This window comes from Macrobrachium rosenbergii, chromosome 4 (genome assembly GCF_040412425.1).
Source record: "Macrobrachium rosenbergii isolate ZJJX-2024 chromosome 4, ASM4041242v1, whole genome shotgun sequence".
In the NCBI taxonomy this organism is placed as follows: Eukaryota; Metazoa; Arthropoda; class Malacostraca; order Decapoda; family Palaemonidae; genus Macrobrachium; species Macrobrachium rosenbergii.
The window spans coordinates 85,194,498-85,215,466 of NC_089744.1; the positions used below are offsets into that span (position 1 = coordinate 85,194,498).

The 20,969-nt window shown below is 35.8% G+C and overlaps 1 protein-coding gene across 1 annotated transcript in view; it reads right to left on the bottom strand.

Moving 5' to 3' along the window:
* Nucleotides 1-3,377: 3,377 nt before the first annotated feature.
* Nucleotides 3,378-20,969, bottom strand: part of mEFTu1 (mitochondrial translation elongation factor Tu 1) — a 235,199-nt gene continuing 217,607 nt past the window's right edge. Inside the window, exon 10 of the mRNA XM_067103039.1 lies at nucleotides 3,378-3,886. Within this exon, the coding sequence (XP_066959140.1) occupies nucleotides 3,697-3,886 (190 nt within the window). The 3' untranslated portion in view covers nucleotides 3,378-3,696. The remainder of the gene's footprint in view (nucleotides 3,887-20,969) is intronic.

Genomic DNA, 20,969 nt, shown 5'->3' on the forward strand with positions numbered 1-20,969 from the left:
AGTAATATTCAATCATTTACCTTTATTTTGCAATAAATTGGAAGTCTCTAGCACAATATTTCGATTTATGGTGAATTTAAAAAAAAACATTTTCCTTACGTCCGCATCGTAACTCGGCCAACATCTCAGAAATTCTTTAAACACGTTGTCGTAATGTTTGCACCATTTTATATTAGTCGTTACATAAACTTTTATATATGAAAATGTGCACAATTTCATGTACAATACAACAGAAAATAACTCATGGTTGTAGCTTTTATCAGTTTTGAAATATTTTCATATAATTACAATAAATAGAAAAAATTTGACCGGTCAACTTTAACTCGACCGAAATGGTCGAAAACTGCAATTGTAAGCTAAAACACTTACAGTCTTACAGTCTAGTAATATTCAATCAATTAGCTTCATTTTTCAACAAAAACGGGAAGTCTCTAGCACAATATTTCGACTTATGGTGAATTTTTGAAAAAAAATTTTTTCCTGCGCTCATGTTACATCGGATTCATGCATCATATTGTGATAATATTTTCTCTGTGTTGCTTTGATCGCTTTACAATTTGTTATATACCAAAATCATCGCAATTTAGTGTACAATACAAAGAAAAAAAATAATCCGTTAGCTTTAACCGCTTTACTCACAGCGATTTTTATAAAATTATATATGAAAATTTTTTTTTTTTTGCTCTTATATTTCAATTATTTATATATGATAATGATATTTTTTTTAATTTCTGATGGTTGCATACTAAACTTCAGGCAATGACAAAAAAAGGAGCCAAAAAGGAACTCTTAATCTTAAAAACTAAGCGTGCTGTGATTTTTTGAAAAAAACATTTTTTCCGCTTTGGCGCTAACTCCCAAACGCCACTGGCATACGGGAGACGTTTTTGTAAATAGAGGCTTGGCGTTTAAGGGTTAATCATTGTATCCATTTCACTATGTTTAATTAAACATTGAGGACAATGTTTGGTAGGTAACCGAGTGATGTAATGATATATGAATAATGTAAATATAACAGAGAGAATAAGAACAGACAAGAGAACCAGTGATATATATATATATATATATATATATATATATATATATATATATATATATATATATATATATATATATATATATATAGAGAGAGAGAGAGAGAGAGAGAGAGAGAGAGAGAGAGAGAGAGAGAGAGAGAGAGAGAGAGAGAGAGAATAGAATAATAATGAAACGAGACAAACAAAGAGAGAGAGATAGAATAGCGAAACAGGATGTGTTATGCACAGTTAGTCAAAAAGGCTGCCAGTATAATCTACTGAAATCGTTAAAAGAATTTTTAAACCAAGCTAGCCTATGGGCTTAGGTGTTCAATCTTGCCGGAAATCATGACTTCCAGTGACATAAAAAGAACCTCCTTCGTAGGAGGAGTTAATTCATCTAATTACACCCAGCAGGATGTCCTTAGATAAGTCTTCAGCAAATTAGACATCTACCAAGGGCTGGACAGAAGCTGTTGCCCGCCTATTGTAGGATGGGCATTCTATTTTGAAAACCCTTTAAAAGGGAAGGAAGATAAGGAACAGAGAGAAGTAGAAGAAGAAACAGAGCCTTGGTGGAGTGAGGTCGAGAACCTCATCAGTTGTGGATTAAGAAGAAGAAAGGCTCACACTTTGATTCGTACTTCGATTCATTTAATTCTGTAAATCTAATGTATATTTTAATCAGTGTGTAATGAGGTGAGAAAGCATGCACTGTGTCTTCTTAAAGCCTCCTGGGACTCAAAACGCTACTATAACAACAAAGCTAGAAACAATAAAGCATCTATAAAGGAAAAATAAACTTCTTGACATGGGCAACAAATGAAAGGCACAAGAGAAAGTGATAAATCAACATTACAGAAAGAACTGCACAGTATAATGGTCTAATTGTATCGTCACAATGAGAAGGTATGGGCAACAAATCAAATGCACCCCAAACTGGATAACTGGATAATCATTGTATTTATGCTACGTTGTACCACGTCGACAAAGCGATCCCAATTAGTATCATTACCACCCACTGTAACACTAAGGGGTTCGAGCACTGATATTAGCTCGCTTGCACAACCCATTAGCTTCGGGCCTATATGGAAGAATATTTAGTTTCTGGATCCTCTTGACTTCCTCAAGGCACTCTAGTGTTCTATTCACAAATTCTCTCCCATTATCAGCAATAAGAACCTCAGGAACCCTATATCTACAAATATACCCATTGAAAAATGTCACTGCTACCTCAGCTGCTGTCTTATTCTTTCAATGGAAAATCCATACAAACTAGTTAATTCATCTACAGTCACTAACAAATGCCTGTAGCCAAACCCCGATTCACAAAAGTAAGTTAAAAGGTCCATATGAACCCTTTGAAAAGGCCTACTAGGGATAGGAAAAGACCCCAATTTACATGACGTAACTCTTGCCAGTTTACATGAATTATATATAGAACAACCCTTCACAAAATTCTCCACTGAAGAAAACATATTCTTCCAGAAAAATTTATTGCGTACTTTCTGGTGCATCTTGTCAACAGGGGTCATGCGGCACGACAAATACAAATTAAAAGTAAGGAATTTTTTTTTTCCATTTTTATACTGTACATTCTTTGGTACACTATATTATTTGATTTATATTATACAGTACTGTACAGCAAAATCTATTTTACTGTAGTACTTCTGTATACTGTACTTTGTTACAGTACATACTGTACAAACAGTTTACTAATTATAATATTTTCATTCCAAAAAATAGTACTACACAGTATATACAGTACTGTACAACAATTTGTATGGTCATCACAGAGGTAAAATTGTTTTCCTTCACTGTACAAGTCACCATAGGATTAAATGTAAGGCACATTGGAAAGCATCTACAGTAAGAGAGAAATGGTACAGTAACCTCAATTGTCCTAATGTAAAAGATACTTGCAAAATTAAGTTAGTTTCCTTTGCCTCCCTCTCTCTCTCTCTCTGTACCATATACAGTACAGTATTAACACATTCTACAGTATACTGTACAGTAATGTACAGTGCTAAATATTTATGGCGTCTTAGCTGCACCATCAGTGCCATTAACATGGATTACTACACCATAATCCATGTTAACAGCTCTAAGGCGCCCATTACTGCCGTTAACATGAATTACTGCACCATAACCCATGTTAACAGCGCTACAGTGTCTGTTACTGCTGTTAGCATGTTTGTAGACAGCGCTATGGCCCAGCTACTTACGTTGGCATCAACTTACGGTGGAAATCAACTTAGGGTATGCCACTGGAACAGTTCCCCTGCCATAAGTCGAGGGTGCACTGTATTAATAAGTGACTTACAATTATGTTTATAGAGGCTAACTTTAAACTTTACAGAATGAGCAGAATTAAATATTTATTAGGTTAAGAAATAAAAAAAGCATACATGAATAAAAACATGACTGAGATATTTGTTCACTAGCTAACAAGATATACATTTAATTCTGTAAGAGGTTTTACAACTTGCAGGACAATTTTTCACTACTTACAATTTTTACAAAACATTGCAAATGATAATTTACAAAAGTGTGACTTTTTTTGTTACACAGATTTGTCTAAAAACAAGGCATAAAAGTCACATTAACCTTCACCTAGGATTTGGTAGATATACATTATTTTTCAAATATGATTACTACTTGGACAATGTAATTTCAACACCTAAGCAGCAGCTTTGCCCAACAACTTTTCTCGCTTTTTCTTGCCTCCCTGCAAAGCTTGCCGTTCATCTTCAGACAAAATGGAGTTGATCTGGGTTATTACTCCTGTTCCAACTGTCGTTGAACCATCTCGCAATGTAAATCGCTGGCCTTTCTCCAACACCATTGGCTTAAACAGACGTAAATTAAGCCTGAAAAAGAAGTGATTAGATTACTCATGACTGCAATAAAAAGTTCAAAAGAATTACAGAACATTCTTTTACATACAGCTGAATGTCACTTCTAGATCACATATACAAACCCATCAATCCTATATAGCCCATGTTCCCAACACATGTATTCTCGTCTTGTACACAGTAACAAAATAGCTGAAGGTGACTGTTCACACGTGCCTTTGATCAATCAAAATCTAGGGGATGTGAGGTGGTTACTCCACATCTGCTTCATGGGATTTTTGTGAAAAAATGTTTTGATATAAAATTTGTTTGATCACAAACCATCAGTCAAGTAAAAACTTAAGAGGAGGTCAAGAGGTCCAAAGTCATTCAGCACTGTCATGAGAATGTTGAACTATTTTTTTCCAAAAAAGGAAAACTGTTAAAAACTTACAAAGGTACACACATACTAATACATACAAACTAGGCATATTATTCAGACATTTGTATACAGCAGAAACAACTGACACTTCTGGAAGTGCAGTTGGATGTCTGGAATCACATGAAACATGATTAGACTGGTGTCCACTCTCACTTGTACAAACTTTACATCTAGTTCACTTTGCATAGTAAACACTGATGATTAAGAGTTAGCAGTGACTTCAGTATTGGTCTCCAAAAACCCTTGATTTCTGGGGCCTGCTTTGATAATTTCCAGGCATGAAGATGCATGCTCGATAGGTTATTGTTTGAAGTACAGCTGTTTCATGAGTCTTCACGCTAACAGCCTACTAGGATGGTCCACTGACAGCTGAAGAAATTCTAAACCAGTCTTGCACTAGCCAACACATTACAATCTTACCTTGATTAGTACCTGCATGACCATGATGAACAGAGGGAAGATGAAGCCATCAAAGTTGCTCCTAGGTGTGAAACATGGGTGTTCAGTTATCAGGCTGTTGGATCTGGTTTGAGAAAACTTTTGAAGCATGTGGTTCAGACTTAATGCCAACAATTCCATCAATGGCATATTCTACTGTTGCTATGAAGCCTGCTAGGCTTCTAGATCCAGAAAACACCGACAGCATCACCTGCCTTTTTAAATGTAAGTAGACTGCAATGATGTTTTTCCATCGTGGTGCAAATCTCAAGATGCTTTCAACGTTGTCTGCTTCTGTCCACATGAAGCAATCTATCACTACGCAACACACAGACCTGAACCTCATTTCCTCTCGATACCTGTGTGGTTGGTTACCTTGAAGGAATGCATGCTGTCATACTAGGGACTGCTACAGCATGGCTAGGGAACCTGCTAGCACTGGAACTTAAGGAAAACAGATAGCAACCTTCTGGCCATCTACAGTGAGACCATTTAGCAGTGCTGACCAAAATCAGTGAAAGCCACCAGAGTTGTTGTCAGGCTGATGATATAAGACATGCAATTGAAATAGCTATTTCCATTCTCCAAACAGCACAGGTAATTTGTTCATTCTGGATGCATCATGACAAACGAAGTATGAATCTAGGAGGTTCAAGGATACATGTTACTGTAGTCCTGTTTACTGCTGGACTGTCCTTCTGACTCCAAAGCCTTCATCCTGAAAGGGGTTTGCTGGTGGAATTTGATCAGTGGGCAAAACCAACAATCATGCAGCCACCTCCCCACCATCCTCATAACCAATAACAGATGGCTGTCAAAGATGGGTGATCCATCTTTATTCCTCTATTGCCTACATCGTCAGATCATACACTAACTTGTTGTTCAATGTCTAAGACTTCTTGGAGTCATCACACTGATGAAAACCACAGGTTATGGCCATAACAAAACTGTAGCCCAATCCTTTGACCTAACATTCATAAGATTAAGAAATTAACCCCTACTAACGGGAAAAATATCTGTTATGGACAACTGTCTTCATTATCTATGTACATGAGCTAGAAACATGGCAGATACATGACATCCCTCCCAGAGCCAAAAGGGCAACTGCTTCTTCAAAATTTAAGCCCAGCAAAGGAATTAGGATTCAACCCTTTATGGTAACAACTTTTGTGCTTGGAGACTGTGACAAATATATACTGTATCATCATTAAGGTGGTCCAATACACCCGTCCTATAACAATTTGAAATGTCAAGTTTCATTTACAACACTCACTGTTGAAGCTATTAACCCTTAAACGTCGAGCCTCTATTTACAAAAACGTCTCCCGTATGCCGGCGGCGTTCGGTGAATTAGCGCCGAAGCGGAAAAAAGTTTTTTTAAAAAAATCACAGCACGCTTAGTTTTTAAGATTAAGAGTTCATTTTTGGCTTCTTTTTTTTAACATTGCCTGAAGTTTAGTATGCAACCATCAGAAATGAAAAAAAAAATCATTATCATATATAAATATTGGAATATATGACAGCGAAAAAAACTCATATAATTGTATACAAATCGCGCTGTAAGCACAACGGTTAAAGCTGAGTTAATTTTTTTTAGTTGTATTGTACACTAAATTGCGATGATTTTGGTATATAACAAATTGTAAAACGATCAAAGCAACACAGAGAAAATATTATCACAAAATGATGCATGAATTAAGAACGAGCGGATTAAAAAAAGTATTTTTCAAAAATTCACCATAAATCGAAATATTGTGCTAGAGACTTCCCGTTTGTTGAAAAATGAAGCTAATTGATTGAATATTACTAGACTGTTAAGTGTTTTAGCTACAAATTGCAGTTTTCACCATTTTGGTCGAAAGTTAAAGTTGATCAAAAGTCGAATTTTTCTACTTATCGTGATTTATATGAAAATATTTCAAAACTGATAAAAGCTACAACCATGAGTTATTTTCTGTTGTATTGTACATGAAATTGTGCACATTTTCATATATAAAACTTTATGTAACGACTAATATAAAACGTGCAAATATTACAACAACGAGACAAAAAGAATTTCTGAGATGTTCGGCCGAGTTACCGAGCAGACATAAGGAAAATGTTTTTTCAAAAATTCACCATAAATCGAAATATTGTGCTAGAGACTTCCAATTTATTGCAAAATGAAGGTAAACGATTGAATATTACTAGAATGTAAGAGTTTTAGCTTACAATTGCGTTTTTTGACCATTTCGGTCGAGTTAAAGTTGACCGAAGGTTGAAATTTTGGCAGTTATCGTGATTTATGTGAAAATATTTCAAAACTGATAAAAGCTACAACCATGAGCTATCTTCTGTTGTATTCTACATGAAATTGCGCACATTTTCATATATAAAAGTTTATGTAACGACTAATGTAAAACGATGCAAACATTATGACAACATGACGAAAGAATTTCTGAGATGTTTGGCCGAGTTACCGCGCGCAGATGTAAGGAAAGTTTTTTTTTTCAGAAATTCACCATAAATCAAAATATTGTGCTAGAGACTTCCAGTTTGTTGCAAAATGAAGGTACTTGATTGAATATCACTAGAATGTAAGAGTTTTAGCTTATAATTGCGTTTTTTGGCCATTTCCGTCGCGTTAAAGTTGACCGAAGGTTGAAATTTTGGCAGTTATCATGATTTATATGAAAATATTTCAAAACTGATAAAAGCTACAACCATGAGTTATTTTCTGTTGTATTCTACATGAAATTGCGCACATTTCCATATATAAAACTTTATGTAACGACTAATATAAAACAGTGCAAACATTACGACAACGTGATTTTAAAGAATTTCTGGCGGACGTAAGGAAAAGTTTTTAAAATTCACCATAAATCGAAATATTGTGCTAGAGACTTCCAATTGGTTGCAAAATGAAGGTAAATGATTGAATATTACTAGAATGTAAGAGTTTTAGCTTACAATTGCGTTTTTTTACCATTTCGGTCGAGTCAAAGTTGACCGAAGGTTGAAATTTTGGCAGTTATCGTGATTTATATGAAAATATTTCAAAACTGATAAAAGCTACAACCATGAGTTATTTTCTGTTGTATTGTACATGAAATTGCACACATTTTCATATATAAAACTTTATGTAATGGCTGATATAGAACAGTGCAAAATTACAACAAAATGACGAAAGAATTTCTGAAATTTTCGGCCGAGTTATCGCAGCTGGCGTAAGAAAAAGTTTTTTCAAAAATTCACCATAAATCGAAATATTGTGCTAGAGACTTCCAATTTGTTGCAAAATGAAGGTAAATGATTGAATATTACTAGAATGTAAGAGTTTTAGCTTACAATTGCGTTTTTTCGACCATTTCGGTCAAGTCAAAGTTGACCGAAAGTTGAAATTTTTTGTAGTCGACGTGACCGGTACGTCCACTTGGCACCCAACAGACAATTTTAGTCGACGTATGATACGTCCAGTAGGCGTTTAAGGGTTAACTGATTCTTATATATCTGGAACATCTTAATGATGTATATTAGCTCCTATCACATTCGATGCCACTCCCTTCAGCAAATTTGAACTTTCTGAAGACCAGTTCTCTACAAGCATTCAGTAATCGATATATATTGTTATTCTTTGTCGTTTTTCATTGTTTTCTGCCATATTAATGTGATTTTTGCTAATACACCATCCATAATGAGTGGCAGTGAATATTCAAGTAATTAGGGATGTGATAATGAAACCAAAAGCAGAGATGTGGAGAGTGGTTGGAAAATGGTTCCCAATGTTTTAAAGACTGACAGCCTAAAGCCAAACCTAGCTTTAGGATAACTTTTCTAAGCTGAACTCTATCTTGGGGAAACTCCATTTCTGCTGCTAAAAGATGCATATAAATACTTTATTGATAAAAAAAAATTATAAGAGACTGTGTAAGTGGACAAACATATTTCAGGAAAGGAGAAAATAAACATGGGAAAATTCATGGTCTCAAGTGGCAGGAGGTATCAGGAAGTTACCTGCACATCTTCTCTCACAATTGCCAAGAGCATAACAAAACACCCTCACATAAAAATATATTGGTCAAAGGACCCTGTATACTATGGACCAACCATATTTTAAAAGAGATTACAATTATGGCTACATATTTGAGTATTTTGAAGTTTTTGAAATTTTCTCTTCTCTTGATTTACTTTGTGAGAGATGCCAAGCACTGATGAGGCCTCATAAATAGCTGTTGATGAGGCTCTCATATTGTGGAAAGGAAGCCTTGACTTGAGGCAATTCATTAAAGCTAAACATGCAAAATTTGGTGTGAGTCTTTGTTTTGTGCCCTTCTGATTGTCATTGGAATGAGTATTTATAGAACTTTCAAATTTATTATGGAAAAGATACCTTCTTCAAAGTGATAAAAACACAAAGCATTTCTCTTGGTCAGGAAAATTTGCTGTTTATCTAAAAAATGATTTAGTTACTGTTAATTTGTATACAAACATTCGTCTGATTATTTAGATACAAGATCAACAATGTTGACAGGTGTTGTCAAGAGTGACAGTAGGCCCCTAAAGTGTTGCTGAATTGATACAAAACTTTTTGCTAAAAGGAATAATACTTTGGTAGTGAAATGAATGGATAAGAGAGAGGTTACAGTTTTGACAGCAAAGAATGATGCTGGAATGGTTGAAAAAAATAAGAAATACTTTGGAAATCAGATAGTCCCTAAAAAAAAAAAAAACACACACACACACACACACTGAAATGAGGAAATGGGTAGTGTAGATTTGACTGGGCAAAATTTTGGAGTCAAATGCCAAACAACAAAAGTTTGGCATGATTAAAAAAAAATCCTGGATTGCATTTTATGTTTATGGTATTACTAAATTCCATACTGGTTCTACAAAATTCTTGTTCTTTTTTATTGAGATTTCATGCATTTATTGTAGATACTATACAACACATTATTAGTGAATCTAGGTCTTGTGCCTCAGCATTATTCAAAGTGCATGACCCTGCACTTTTGCCATGTATGAGTATTCCATCCTGATCCAGATTTGTTAATATACAGGCAAAGAATTCCATGTGTTGGTGAAACAAGGTTTCTTGGGATGATTTTTCATAGCAATCTGACCTGGATTCCACATCTGAAATATATTAAAACAAAATGCTTGAAAGCAATGAATGTGCTGAAAGTTCTGTCTCACACTTCGTGGGGTGCAGACCAAACTCAGATGTTGAGATTATACTATAGCGAAGGCATGAGAAAGAGTCATCATCTACAAACTTATTAATTCATTCAGACAACAGACAGGTCAATAAATCTTGCGAGTGGAAATGTAGTGTTCGACACTAGGCGAACAAAAACAGAGGTCACCACACAATCGATTATTTGTTTGTTAACACGTGAATATATACATATAAATTGATATACATGGCATGACTGAAGCTATGGTACATATGGTTGAAATGCTGACATTGTAATGTGTAAGGTAATAAAGATACGTTTAACACGACAATAACATGAATGGAGATATAAGTGCAAAAGATGCGTGACATATGCTGTTTCTTGTGTCTGCAACAGTGTGTGAGGTCCACATCGGACTCTATGACATAAAGCCTTGGTCTTTTCAAAATTAACTTATGGGTGTGAAATATACACTTCTGCAATGCCAAATAGCCTTAAAATGTTCAATTTAATTCATCATGGAAGAGTAAGATTGTTTACAGGAGCATTTAAATCATCTCCCACCAAGAGCATGCTTGTAGATGCTGGTGAGATGCCTCTGGATCTTCACTACCAGGATCTGCTGGTTCAGAGTTGATACAGATTTCAGAGGCTCCCCAAGTCTTTAACCAGCATTTATATGAGAAATGAAAAGCATTGGTAGTTTTATGAAAATCACCCCAAGCAACCTCAACCATTCTCTTTTAGAGTAAATTTTATTGTCAAGGAACTGAACATGTCAAGGAGGGAAATTTTACCTGCAAGATATTCGGTTAGCCCCCTGGAGCCTTCTACAGGTACAATTTTGTAGATATTTTCATTTTACCAAGACAGAATTGTCCAGTGAGGCCATGAAGTTAATATTTTTAGAACATTCCTTGCAACATAACTCTATTGCAGTTTTCACAGTTGGCTCAAAGTCAGATGCTGTTATTGGCTTTGGAGTGGCCTTCCCTGATTATTATCTGTTGCATCTATTTTTACAGCAGAGCTACATGTAATTTTAAAGGCTTTAAAGGAAATTTTAATTCAGAATGGAAACAGTTTAAGATATGCTGTGGCTCAAGAAGTGCTCTTCAGTCATTACAATCTTGGAAATCTTTAAACACACTGATTTTAGAGATATTGGAATAGCTGTTTTTTGTGAAGGGAAGAAGTAAAGAAGAGAAGAAGTAAAGAAATGGATTTCTGCTAGGTGCCTTCCCATGTTGGGGTGGCTGGCAATGAGGAAGTTGACCAACTTGCAAAGTCAGCAGTCACCTCCCCATAACCCAGAAGATGCCTACGGCCACACCAGGATTTATATCCTCTAATAGGTCAGAAAATTAATGTTGGCAGTCCCTATGGGAAAATATTTTAACAAATCAAAAAATGTGCAGTATCACGTAATCAGTGTCTCCTTGGTCACATCCCTATATGCCAAGGAGACAAGAAACAAAGTTGTGCAGGATTGAGGACTGGACATACAAAACTCACGCATGGGTTCTTCTATGCCCCATGAAAATCCTCCATTTTTCGATGACTGGACTGTGCCCTTGACTGTGAGACATTTGCTGGTCGAATGTCCCAGCCTTGGGAATCTGAGACATACGTTCCTGTCCCAGGGGCATGACAGAAAAAGTAATTTTATTCTAGCTACAATTCTCAGTGAGGATTGTAATATAGCGCAATTATATATCTTTATGCAGGAGGCGGGCCTCCTCAACAAAATTTAGATTACAGTGCTTCCCCCACTTTTTCACAGGAATAGGTTCCAGTACCCACCATAAAAATGCAAAATCACCTCTGAAAATGCTTATAAGTGCTTATAACTGCCAAATACCCTGTAACCCCTAAAATAAAATCCGTATAACTGCCTATTTTACCATTTCAAGGCCAAATTTAACAGTTCAAACAAAAATATACCTTATATTGTAATACTAATACATTTTAATATTTCAAACAAAAATACACCCCAAGCCACCCAAAGTCATATTAGATTACCCCCATGTAACTGTTACTCTGAAGTATATACACCCTTAAAAGGCTTATAACAATGATTTACTAATTTTCAAATATTAACATTAATGTAAATATATTAATATTAACGTACATACAGCAAAATATCTATAAAATGTTTAATACAAATTAAATCCTTAATACAAATAAATAAATCAGTCTTACAGAAACTTTGACCACTAATCAAGTTACCGCTGTATAAGTAAGCATAGCCGTTTTCTCTCATAGCATTGAAGTCATTCTGGTTTCCTTTTACATTGGTAAAAACAATTACTGTCACTAGTGTATTCAATATTTTTAATGTGCATATGCATTTTTGTTTCTCTCTCTCTCTCTCTCTCTCTCACTGAAATAATACAGATTGATTTTTCATGCATGTATGTTTGTTTTGTGCAGTATAGTTTTATAGATAAATGTGATGCTACTTTATCATTCATTTTATCATATTTTCCATGCAATAATTATACAAATTTTTGTATTTCAATAAAAGCAGACTGGCAAATAATAAAATTAAAATAATTTTTTTGTTAATTGTAATTCTTTCAGGAGGCACTGAGCTGAACCCTAGGCCTGTTACTCATTACAGTAAGAAAAATTGCAGAGTACTTTACTCAACTATTTGGGGCTTAAGGTCAAATTTTCTTGAACTCCAGAGTTGTGCCCATAACTCAGTAAGAAAAATTGCAGAGTACTTTCTCAACTATTTGGGGCTTAAGGTCAAATTTTCTTGAACTCCAGAGTTGTGCCCATAACTATGGTTTGTTGTTTCTATCTGAGACTCTTGTAAGTAGTAACAAGTCAAAGGTTGAGTTTTTCATCCAGAGGCTTGATGGCTCTGACTTTATTTATCGTTGTAACATCATGTGGGAACATGTGCAAGTTATGGCTGTATACACTAACTCCGGATGACCTATTTATTGCCAGAAAAATTTGGCGGGTAGTTGCCATGAAGTCGTTTCAAAGTTTTCCGTAAGTTCTACAACTGATGATCTGCTGGAGTTTTTATTGGAATTACCAGAGAACACACAGCTGGATATCCAATTTTCTAAAAGGGCTTTAACTGAACTGATTAAATTATGTGCAAAAAAATATAAATTTAAATTTAATGGTAAACTTTACTCAAAAAATTTTTGTATGTTGATGGGAAACCCTCTATCCCCAGTGTTAAGTACAGTAACTTATATATGGAATTTAAAAAAAAAAATACTAAACCTTATGTTTGACTATATAATTTGTGTATGGCCATGGAATGAAGATGTAAATAACCTATTTGCCAGGTTAAATATATTAGTACCATCAATCAAATTCACTATGGAAATGGAAAATGATGGGTTCTTAGACTTTTTGGATGTCCTCATACGAAGAAATAGTAATGGGTTTAAATACAGTGTTTACAGACAACCTACTAATATTTCTTCCTATGTGCATTTCTATTCCAAACAAAGCAATAAGGTTAAGAAATCAGTGTTTATGTCTATGTTTTTAAGAGCATTACATGTATGTAGCCCTGAATATATTGATGAGGACATAGATAAGATTAGGAACACAGGCAAGAAATTGAAATATCCTGACAGTATATTAACCCTTACTGGACAGGCATGATCATATGAGGAACTATAACAGGTTTTGAGTGATGGACGGGCTAACTCTGATAAGGATTAATACTGCGTGCCATACGGTTTGGATGAAATTAGCAGCAAAAATGTTCATAACTCTTCAATGGGCCATAAATGACTTATGGCAACTGTATTAACTCAGTACAGGAGCGAGGTAGATCAGTCAGCCTTGAGGTTTCATTGGGGCATATGTACTGCCTCTCTGTAGCTCCAGGATGTCTTGTCTTATTTGCTCATAAATTTACCCAGGGATTGCTGTTGGTTTTAGTCCTTATCTTTCATGATAGTAGTTCAGATATACAGCTAACCACCCGTATTCGCGTTCTCAAGGTTCGCAAACTCACCCATTCGCAGGTTTTTCTATGGAACCTATCTAAAAAAATTTTGCGGGAAACTCACACACTTGCGGGTTTTTCTATGGAACATATCTATAAAAATATTCGCAGGAAACTCCATATTCACGGATGCAGATTTTCTTGTCTTTTTTGTATACTAGCAATATTCTGTATTTTCATATTTATTGTATAAAATGACATTAAATAATCATGTAAATCAATAATAATACTGTACTACAGTACTGTACATAAAATAGTAATAGAAATTAAATAACAATACTATGTAATACTACACTGGGTACCTTAATAATATAATAAATAATAAAGTTAAATTATACGGGTAATAACTGGTGATGAATGTTGATTTCAGTATGCTGTAGATGATGATGATGATGAATTAGCTGTGCAGTACGATGAATGATGGGAGGCGCTGTTATTTTAAGGTATTTGAACATGGCAAAGAAGGTGGTACAGTAGGGCTGCATGAGTATTTTACCCTATTCATGCTCAATGCAGGCGACCACAATTAATGTCATGCAGTAATGGGCTGCTACTTCTCCGTGACTTTTGCCCTCTCTTAATAAAACAATCATGTCTACAGTACTTTCTTCTCATCAGTCATTACAGTAATTGTAGGCTATTGGCCAGCGGCCTTAGAAGAAGCAGAGCATTCAGAGGGCATCTTAACCCTTAAACGCCGACTGGACATATCATACGTCGACTAAAATTGTCTGTTGGGTGCCGAGTGGACGTACCGTACGTCGACTACAAATAATTTCAACCTTCAGTCAACTTTGACTCGACCGAAATGCAATTGTAAGCTAAAACTCTTACATTCTAGTAATATTCAATCATTTACCTTCATTTTGCAACAAATTGGAAGTCTCTAGCACAATATTTCGATTTATGGTGAATTTTTGAAATAATCTTTTTTCCTTATACCAGCATGTAACTCTGCCGAAAATTTCAGAAATTCTTTTGTCATTTTGTCGTAATTTTTGCACTGTTTTATATTAGCCATTACATAAAGTTTTATATATGAAAATGTGCGCAATTTCATGTAAAATACAGCAAAATACAACCCATGGTTGTAGCTTTCATCAGTTTGGAAATACTTTCATATAAACCCTGATAACTGCCAAAATTTCAACCTTCCGTCAACTTTGACTCGACCAAAATGGTAAAAAAATGCAATTGTAAGCTAAAACTCTTACATTCTAGTAATATTCAATCATTTACCTTAATTTTGCAACAAATTGGAAGTCTCTAGCACAATATTTCGATTTATGGTGAATTTTTGAAAAAAACTTTTTCCTTACGTCCGTGCCAGAAATTCTTTCGTCACGTTGTTGTAATGTTTGCACCGTTTTATATTAGTCGTTACATAAAGTTTTATACATGGAAATGTGTGCAATTTTATGTAGAATACAACAGAAAATAACTCATGGTTGTAGCTTTTATCAGTTTTGAAATATTTTCATAAAAATCACGATAACTGCCAAAATTTCAAGCTTCGGTCAACTTTAACTCGACCGAAATGGTAAAAACGCAATTATAAGCTAAAACTCTTACATTTTAGTAATATTCAATCATGTACCTTCATTTTGCAACAAACTGGAAGTCTCTAGCACAATATTTCGATTTATGGTGGAAAAAAAAAAAAAAAAACTTTTCCCTTACGCTCATGCCGGCGTAACTCTGCTGAACATCTCAGAAATTCTTTCACACGTTGTCGTAATGTTTGCATCGTTTTACATTAGTCGTTACATAAACTTTTATATGTGAAAATGTGCGCAATTTCATGTAGAATACAACAGAAAATAGCTCATGGTTGTAGCTTTTATCACTTTTTGAAATATTTTCACTTAAATCACGATAACTGCCAAAATTTCAACCTTCTGTCAACTTTAACTCGACCAAATGGTAAAAACGCAATTGTAAGCTAAAACTCTTGCATTCTAGTAATATTCAATCATTTACCTTCATTTTGCAATAAATTGGAAGAGTCTAGCACAATATTTCGATTTATGGTGAATTTTTTTAAAAAAACATTTTCCTTACGTCCGTAGGCGGTAACTCGGCTGAACATCTCAGAAATTCTTTCACACGTTGTCGTAATGTTTGCACCGTTTTATAATAGTCGTTACATAAACTTTTATATATGAAAATGTGCGCAATTTCATGTACAATACAACAGAAAATAACTCATGGTTGTATCTTTTATCAGTTTTGAAACATTTTCATATAAATCACGATAAATAGAAAAAATTCGACTTTTCGGTCAACTTTAACTCAATTCGACCAAAATGGTCGAAAACTGCAATTGTAAGCTAAAACACTTACAGTCTAGTAATATTCAATCAATTAGCTTCATTTTTCAACAAACGGGAAGTCTCTAGCACAATATTTCGATTTATGGTGAATTTTTGAAAAAACATTTTTTACGTCCGCACGTTATGAATTCATGCATCATTTTGTGATAATATTTTCTCTGTGTTGCTTTGATCGTTTACAATTTGCTATATACCAAAATCATCGCAATTTAATGTACAATACAAAGAAAAAAATAACCAATTAGCTTTAACCGTTTTGCTCACAGCGCGATATGTATAAAATTATACTGTATATGAAAAATTTTTTGCGCTGTCATATATTTCAATATTTATATATGATAATGATATTTTTTTATTTCTGATGGTTGCATACTAAACTTCAGGCAATGACAAAAAAAAAAGGAGCCAAAAATGAACTCTTAATCTTAAAAATTAAGCGTGCTGTGATTTTTTGAATAAAACTTTTTTTCCGCTTCAGTGCTAACTCCCGAACACAGCCGGCATACGGGAGACGTTTTTGTAAATAGAGGCTCGGCGTTAGAGGGTTAATACACGATTTCAAAAAATATTTTTAGGCCATAGTACTGTACACACAAAACACACAAACGTGAGATAGCAATAAAACGGGTTATATTGGGTCATTTGCCGATAATTTGCCGCTACGGTATACGCATGGTACTACTGGTTGTGCGTACATATACTAACACTGATTTTCTGCGCATACAGTACGTACTTTTTATAAAATGTTTTGTTGTAGGATGATTTTTAAACATTACATACAAAAAGTGTTTTAGGATGATACATGGTACAGTACAGTACTATGGGTAGTACGTAGAGCATATCTAAAATAAGTAAGACAACAGGAATACTACAGGGTACGTATGTTTACATCTGCGGTACGTAGCATTTTCATGTATGTACTAAGTATATATTAATGACTACTGTAAGTACATTTTGTAAGTTGAAAAACGATTTACTGATTTTCAAATATTACAGTACTGTAATATATTAACGTAAACACAGCAAAATTTCAATAACATATACTTGTTTTCCTTAAAAGTGCTTCACCCAAGCCACCTCTCTGCAAATATAAAGAAATCACGATGCTGGACGCTGTGTACCCAGGACCAGTGATACTCGACATACTATTGGCTGTCATCTGCAAAGCAGCCAATCCAAAAGCACCATTCATTTTCCTTGGCACTGATTGGCTGTTCACTTGGCGCTCATTGGCTGAACATTCACAACCAACTCGCGAACACGGAATTCTGGGAGACCGCTCCACGGCATCATCCTCAGATTGTGCGTATAAGTTTGCAGCATCTTACCTTGTGAAACCGTGCGTCTGTCCGTTTTGATTTTTTATCTTTGTGTATCAGCGGTATTCAGCCCTAAAATGCCTCCTAAAAAACACCCTGCTCCTTCAAAGCCTTCTGGCAAAGAGTCTCAAAGAAAGAAGACTGTTATGAAACTCGAGGAGAAGGTGAAACTTCTTGACATGTTAAAGGAGGGCAAAAGTTTTGCCGCGGTTGGCTGCCATTTCAGTGTTAATGAGAGCACAGTGAGATATATCAAGAAGAAAGAGGCGGAGATACGCAAGTCTTTGAGTATGAGCTACTTCAGTAGTGCAAAGACAGTTGCGACAGTGAGGGATAAAACAATCGTGAAAATGGAATCTGCTCTGGCAATCTGGATAAAGGACTGCCGGAAGAAAAACGTGCCCCTTGACTCCATCACCATTCGCGAGAAAGCAAGACAACTCTACCAGCAGTTATAAACTGCTAAGGAAGGCGACAACGTAGTATAGGCAGAGGAAGGCGTTGAAGAAGGCAAATTAGAATTTTTAGGCTTTGATGACCCAGCAGAAGAGGAAGAGGGGGAAGGGCCTCAAGGTTGCCAGGCCAGCAAGGGGTGATTCCACCGATTTCAAAAGTGGTTCCACCTAAAGTCTGTTACTCTGCATGGGGAATCAGCATCTGCAGACACTGAAGCAGCTGCGAAATATCCGGAGGCCTTCAAGAAGATCATCGAGGAGAAGGGCTACCATCCAGAACAGGTGTTCAATATGGATGAGACTGGCCTGTTCTGGAAGAAGATGCCTTCCCGGACATACCTTATGAAGGACAAAGCTAAAGCCTCCGGATTCAAGGCCCAGGAGGATAGGGTTACCCTCATCATGTGTGCGAATGCAGCTGGTTTCTTGCTTAAACCAGGCCTCATTTACAAGGCTGCAAACACCAGGGCCCTCAAGAATAAGAACAAGGCATTGCTTCCTGTGTTCTGGATGCATAACCCTAAGGCCTGGATCACCAAAATATAGTCACAGAGTATTGGTTCCATCAGACCTTCATCCCTCAAGTTAGGCAATACCTGAACGACTTGGGTATGGAGTTCAAGGAGTTGCTGATTATGGATAATGCTTGTTATCGATCTTTCTTACAAGGGAGTCCAGTTTGAGTTCCTCCCTCCCAACACCACCTCTCTCCTACAGCCTACGGACCAGGGCGTAATCCGTGCCTTCAAGGAACTCTATACTGGGAATTCCCTCCAGCACCTTGTAAATGCAACGGACAGTGACAGTGAATTTACGCTAAAAGAATATTGACGTAAATTCACGATTGCCACGAGTGAGCATCATCAGCCGATCACTGAATGACATGAAGAAGGAGACCCTGAACGTCATGCTGAACAAGTTGTGGCCGGAGGTGTTCATGATTACAGGGGCTTTCCCTGAAGAAATTCAACATTCGGCCATTAATAAGACTGTCCACTTGGCGAGGATTCTAGGTGGGGAAAGCTTCGAGGACATCACCAAGGGATGAAATCAGCACCCTTATTGATGCTCACTCTGACCCCTGACAGACCAGGATTGGGAAGAGCTGGGTCTGCCAGTGAGGAAGAAGATATGCCAGGTTCAGGGGAAGAGCAGGAGGAGGAGGAGAGCGGCCTGACTTTGGAACGTCTGTCCCACATGAAGAGAATGATTAAGGATATGCAGGAGTGTTTCAACATGGGATCCTTTTATGGAACGCTCCTTAAAATTTTCAAACATGCTTGATTCAGCATGGGAGCCCTATAATCAAACCCTCACCACCATGGAAAAGCAGTGACAGCAGCTGCCTATCACCATGTTCATCAAACGGACAAAGAAGGCCCCTTCAAAGCCTCCCCAATCGCCTGAAGTAGTGCCTCTTGAATCACCTGAAGAAGTGCCTCCCTAAGCACCTCCTGAAGGTGATGAGGCATCCTCAGATGAGTTGTAACTCCTCTGCTTTGCTGTGCAGTCATATCTTCATCGTCATTCATCGCACTGCACAGCTAATTCATCATCATCATCTTTAATCAACATTCATCGCTGGTGAGTACCCGTATGATTTACTTATGTAGTAATCTTAATATATAAGTAGTATTAAATTTTTTAAAATGTGCATAAATTTTGTTTATTTTTTGTCTCTCTTTTTGTGAATTACGTATACGTAAATACCAATTTTCCCCCCGAAAAGAAAACGGGATGGCTTGTAACTGTATGAAAGAAAATGTGCACGGCTGAATACGTAGGGGGGACTGGATTATTTTCACCTACAGCTGTAAGCCATACAGTACGTACATATAAATGTAACGATAAAATGTTAAAGATGGCTTGGAAATTATATTAATAGTATCATTTCAAAGATTAATACACTAATAAGGTAATAGTTTAATGTATATTTGATGTAGGCTGGTATTTTTAGGCATACTTTGGTGTTTGACCTTTCATGGTAAACAGGTACAAATATACGTAGTATTAAATTTTTTAAAATGTGCATACTTTTTTTCTATTTTTTGTCTCTTTTTATGAGTTACATACTGTATACGCAAATATTTACCAATGGTTCCCCCGAAAAGAAAACGGGATGGCTTATAACTGTATGAAAGAAAATGTGTGGCTGAATACGTACTTTACTGGATTATTTTCACCTACAGCTGTAAAGCCATACAGTACGTGTACGTATAAATGTAATGATAAAATGTTTAAGATGGCTTGAAATTATATTAATAGTATCATTTCAAAGATTAATACAGTAATAAGGTAATAGTTTAATGTATATTTGATGTACGCTGGTATTTTTAGGCATACTTTGGTGTTTGACCCTTCATGGTAGAGGCATACTTTGGTGTTTGACCCTTCATGGTAGACAGGTATAAGCGTTTTTAGAGGGGCGTTGTAAGCATTTGTGGATTTGACCTATTTGTGGGGTTCACTGTAGTTGTAATTTTCAAGCGAAAAAGAGGCCCCACACAGGGTTGTATATAGTCACTTTCAACTTCCCATGGACTGTACAGGAAAATTTTTAAATGCACCTTGTGCATTTGCATATCTTCCTCTTTCCATTGATGTGTTTTTTTCTTAAATTGGCCAACCTTAAAGTTTGCCCAGTTTGGGGGTGTGCTTAATATATATTTAGCCCATCCCTTAAGGGTTAAACAATGCATCAGAAGCGGCAAAAAAGACTATGTATCAAAACCAAAAAGAACCTTACAACACAAAAAATCTGCTAGTACTGCCTTATAATAATAATATGAAAGATATCCCCATCTTCTTTAGAATTTTGATATTAATGTCACATTTAAGAACAATAAAATAATGAGACATGTACTTATCAAGAGCTCCCCCAACAATACTAAAGGGTGTATATATAAAATTCCATGTAAGTCTTGTGACAACTTTTATATTGGCCAAATGGGTAAAGCACTGGAAAAGAGAATATAACAGGATAAAAAA